The sequence below is a fragment of the Alosa pseudoharengus genome, unplaced genomic scaffold (assembly GCF_046254945.1).
Source record: "Alosa pseudoharengus isolate Yale_2024_CS ecotype anadromous, Long Island Sound unplaced genomic scaffold, YU_APseudo_1.1 YU_APseudo_1.1_scf_14, whole genome shotgun sequence".
NCBI classification, from domain to species: domain Eukaryota; kingdom Metazoa; phylum Chordata; class Actinopteri; order Clupeiformes; family Clupeidae; genus Alosa; species Alosa pseudoharengus.
Window position 1 is genome coordinate 36,718,975 of NW_027468609.1, and position 4,939 is coordinate 36,723,913.

Genomic DNA, 4,939 nt, shown 5'->3' on the forward strand with positions numbered 1-4,939 from the left:
TCTCTCTACATCAATTTAAATTATTGAAGCTACATATTTTTAAAAATATAACAGTAATGTTATACTTACAACCAATACAATAAAAACATATAACTGAATATGCTGGCATTTAGAAATTACTTTTAAAGCCTTCAATTGATTCACAATGGCTGCTGTAATGGGGAAGTAAATTCCTTAGCTTAGGGGCAGTGTGACAAATTGCTCTTTCTCCAATGATGTTTGGTATATTAAGTAGAGTCTGGGGGGTTATTCCAAGTATGTGGTTTAGTGACAAACCTGGGTAAGTTAACTGGGTAAGAGTAAGTGGTAAACCTCCTACAACAAGAGCACTATGGCATTGTTTTGTTAGGAGAATGAAGCCATAAAGCTCTTATGAGGTTACCACTTACTCTGTCTAGTATAAGTATATATAGTCTTTTGATCCCGTGAGGGAAATTTGGTCTCTGCATTTATCCCAATCCCAATTAGTGAAACTAAGCACACAGTGAACACGCAGTGAGGTGAAGCACACACCAACCCGGAGCAGTGAGTTGCCAGCTACAGCAGTGCTCGGTGCCTTGCTCAAGGGCACTTCAGCCGTGGATGTGGGCATAGGAGAGCAGCGCTCAACCACTTTCCCCACCCACATTTTTCCTACTGGTCGGGGATCGAACCGGCAACCCTTCGGTTACAAGCCCGAAGCCCTAACCAGTAGGCCACGGCTGCCACACGGCTCTAAGTTAACTTACCCAGGTTTGTCACTAAACCATGTATTTGTAACATCCCTGATGAGGATCGCAGTGAGCAGGCAGGGGTGTAATTTTCCAGGTCAGTGAGGTAAGAGGGAGCATAATTATGTAGGGCCTTATATATGAGCAGCAGAATGTTAAATCGGATTCAGTATGCAACAGATAGCTAGTGAAGCTAGATAAGCACAGGTGTTATATGGCTTGAGGATTTGGAGCATGGTGTGATGATCCTTGCTGCAGAGTTTTGCATTAATTGGAGCCTGTGGATTATCTTATTTGGGATGCCAGACAGGATTGAGTTTCTGTGGAATGTAACATATGCACTGACCAGGACTTTTGCACTGTGCTGAGTGAAGGCTGGGCTTCTCTTGGAATGTTCTCTTGCAACTCGGAGTCACAGCTAGTATAACGTAATTCTTGTAAAATGTGAATCTTGCAATGACATCGGGAGGTGAGGGCGGCATACAGAGCCTAGAGACTACAATGGAGTACCAAGGTCCACTAATACAGCTACACAATCATCCCGTTAATAAAAGGACTTCTTGCAGAGTATCTGACAGCCACACTATTTATACAGTAATATCTAGTGACAGATAAAAAAAAACAAGTGATGTCATGGACGATGTCATTTTATTGTTTCGATCACTTAAAAAAATCATACCATTGTTAAATTAGAATGTGAACATAAATTTCTCTTTGAACGATACAAAACTGATGCTGTGATTACATGTCTGCATACAAAGACCACAGCCATATCAAATTAGCATGAAAGATTACATAACAAAAAAAAAAATCTTTCCAGCAGGCCTTAAATGTCGAACATCTGCAAAAGCAAGCTGATGTTCAGCAAGCTGGTGACACAGGCTACAGCTAAGTACATTTTTGTTATAACATTTCCCCTGTATTACATACAACCTAATGCTTTAATGCAAATGTTACGATTAAATATTTTAATTCCATTTGATAAACATAATTCTGTACATCAAGTATGTATCTACTGTCTACAATCTTCAAACCCAAATGGATGTGTATAATACGACTGGACAAACATGTACCTCTAATTACATTTTTACATTTTAAAATATCTTCGTGTTATCAAATATACCTTAATATACCATTGTAAAATGCTAATCCGTTTTCTTATCAGAGGCTGTCATGACTCCGTTTGCAGACTGACATTTTGCTTGCCCATTCAGTTCATTCTGGAATATATAAACCAAAATGATCCCATCATACATTTCAGCAAATAAAAACATACTGTATTACACACTACAGTAACAGATTGACAACTGATCACTTTCTGATTCTTAGACTTGATATCTAGGCAGAAAACGCACAGCTTTTACATAATAACTCCCAAGTAGGCTACAAATCAACTCCTACCCTGCCATAATCTAGGACTAAATGTTGATTGAGTTAAAAAAAATACTTTACCTTGCATGTTCCATTGCTCTTTTCACTTGTCTTCTCGTCTCCAGTACCACTTTCTTGGACAGCTTTCTTGGTCCAGAAACGGCTGATCACTGGGGAAATTATTGGGTAGATTATCGGCTCCAAAAACCTTTTATAAATCCAGAGGAGAACTGGAATAACGATGCAGGGAATGCACACCATTGTTGCCTAGAGGATAAATTAAATATTTTAGCCTGTAGATAAAGTAAAAGTGATAGGACATCAATAATATTTTGTATGCTGACACTAAACAACACTAACAGCACACCCAATTCCGGTTATCAATACTTATAAGGCCAAAATCAAGTTAATATGGTCAGATACAACATTAATCACCGAGTGATTTTGTAAATGCTATGTTAATGTTAATGATATGCTAATATGTACTAGTATGCTAGTTCATACTAATACTAGTCAAAAGATCCTTTAGAACCCCTCTCAGCTACTATGTAATAGATTACTATGTAATACTGTTGTTAATGCTATGCTAACATAGCTATGGAGAAAAACAAACCAGTTTGTCTATGGGGCAATTCCACATCCATAACACCAGTGAAATGCCTTGGCATTTGTATGATGTGAATGATAACATTCATTTTTTGTGCATTTTTTCTCATGTACATTCTTCAGCCAAAAATAGCAAATGTTCAAATTTCATGTAATCATTCACATCATACCATACCATCACATTTTATTGGCGTTATGGGTGTTACCAGGGTTCTAAATTAACTTTTTTGATCACCAGCTTTCTAAAGTTACTAGCCAATCAGAATTTCTATTAGCCAATTTTTTCCGGTGAAAATAAGAGAATTATGAGTTTATGAGATGAGTGTCACTGAATGCATTTGGTCATTGTATTAACATTGTTGGCATGAATACATACCACACAATATACACAGAAAGTGCACTTAACTTCATTTCATGTTTGGGATCTCTATCTATCTATTTCTCTGTCGATATCCTCATCCCCTGCTTCATTCCTATTCTCGCCCCAATCAGTCTGTACCAACCACTGCCACATTTAGTTTAATCTTAACTTAATAAAAAGGATATATAAATTATCATCAACAATGACAAGCCAGCTAGAACCTGCCACTCGTTTTCTCTCCCTCTCCTGCACACTCAGACACGTTCTCAATTAAATGGAGTAGCATAGGGCCTATGTTGAAGTTGGATCTTTATAGAGAGGACCCGAAAAGTATCATCTTTATGTAACATGCTGTTGGTGCATGTTGACATTGTATACTTTCTCTAACAAGAGTGAAAAACAGTTTGCAGTACAGCTACTATTTATTGGCTAAATGTTGGTCCCTCTCTGTCCCTACGCACAGTGTGTGATGCGTGTGGTGGTGGTGATAACTGATCAGGCTACCTTTTTAAAACTGAAAATGTTCGCCTACAAGCTCCTCACGTTCCATCTTCAGCTAACTCCATAGACCAGTGTTTCTCAAAGTGTGGTCCGGGGACCACTAGTGGTCCGCAAGCTAGCCCAAGTGGTCCGTGAGCAGACGTGGTAAAATATAATATAGATGAGTTGTTTGCAATATTGAACCAACTTGTATGTAAATCCAAACATTTCTGCAACACTGCCTATGTAAGGCATGCCAGTTTAAATCATATAAATTCTCTGACACAATAATCATGGTCATGGGAAATGTAGGAAGTACTGCGGGTGTTAATTTAGAACCCTGGATGTTACAACAAACATAATTTTCCATGGAATCGCCCTATGATCATTACACATACAACGTTGTGAGGTTAGCAAATAAAGTTCAGTACAGTAACATTAATCTATGATACTCATTTGTATTTACTTTACAGCCTACTTATTATACTGAATGATGATTTCACTTAGAAATAGGCCCGAGAGCTAAGTTATCAAGTAAACATTTGCCGATTAACGTTAGTCTGTTTAGATGAGGAAACAATGGTGACAACTTGTGAACACACGAGCATGTTGTTTCTTCATCAACAATTATACAACATTAAAGAATTAACGTTAGATGCTAACTGTTATAATAAAAGATCAGAGTAATGTGAACGTTAGCAATGAGGACTGTAAACCCTATCAACCGCACCATGCCACCACACATTAAGTTAGCGGTACAACGCCCGCGCAATAAGAAGGCGAAACTGACAAAGTCATTAAGTGAATAATACATTATTTACATAATTTCGATAGAGAATATTTACCTGTAAATCAGTAAACCAAACTGCTAACCCTACAAATCGAGAACCTTCCTCAACAACCCACAAGAAACTGACGTAAACTAACGTAAATCTAATACAACTTCATCTACGGTTGTAGTGACGTCCTACGACACAAATGCACTATATTGCCACCTGTTGGTGTTAGTTGGAAAAAGTATCCACTCCAGTAGATGGCGTCCAGTGTACATACCTTGCATGATCTTAAGATTCTTACCCAAAGTCACTATGCATCATGCCACTGGTTTTCATTGACAGCAAATATGTTTTAATAAAGTTGCAGCCTACTGGGCTAGGGGTTTTATAATAATGGGCAAAATATTAAAATATCGATTTTTTAAAAAGGTATTTGTCAGGGTAGGCAGGCACAATACTACTACTACCGCATACTATGGCGGGCCGTCCATTAAAAAAGGAAAGGTTTAGTGAAGGACTATCTATGCATTCTCAGCTTCCCAGTAAAACGAGTTTATGTTGTTGGGTGGTTGGGATTTTCCAGATTTTCCCTGAGAACATCCAATCAGCAAATCGCTTTTTATTGTCTGTCTGTC

General features: G+C 38.0%; 1 protein-coding gene across 2 annotated transcripts; it reads right to left on the reverse strand.

Moving 5' to 3' along the window:
• Positions 1–1,341: 1,341 nt before the first annotated feature.
• On the reverse strand, positions 1,342–4,454 carry c21h18orf32 (chromosome 21 C18orf32 homolog). 2 transcript variants are annotated; one of them, XM_076284861.1, is made up of 3 exons: positions 4,374–4,454; positions 2,163–2,348; positions 1,342–1,930 (listed from the first exon to the last, which is right to left on the reverse strand). In XM_076284861.1, exons 2-3 carry the CDS (start codon positions 2,340–2,342, stop codon positions 1,856–1,858), a joined length of 255 nt encoding a protein of 84 aa, XP_076140976.1. In that variant the 5' UTR covers positions 2,343–2,348; positions 4,374–4,454; the 3' UTR covers positions 1,342–1,855. The 2 variants fall into 2 exon arrangements, with proteins under 2 accessions (XP_076140976.1, XP_076140977.1); XM_076284862.1 differs by having other exon boundaries at positions 2,163–2,374; positions 4,374–4,431.
• Positions 4,455–4,939: the final 485 nt, after the last annotated feature.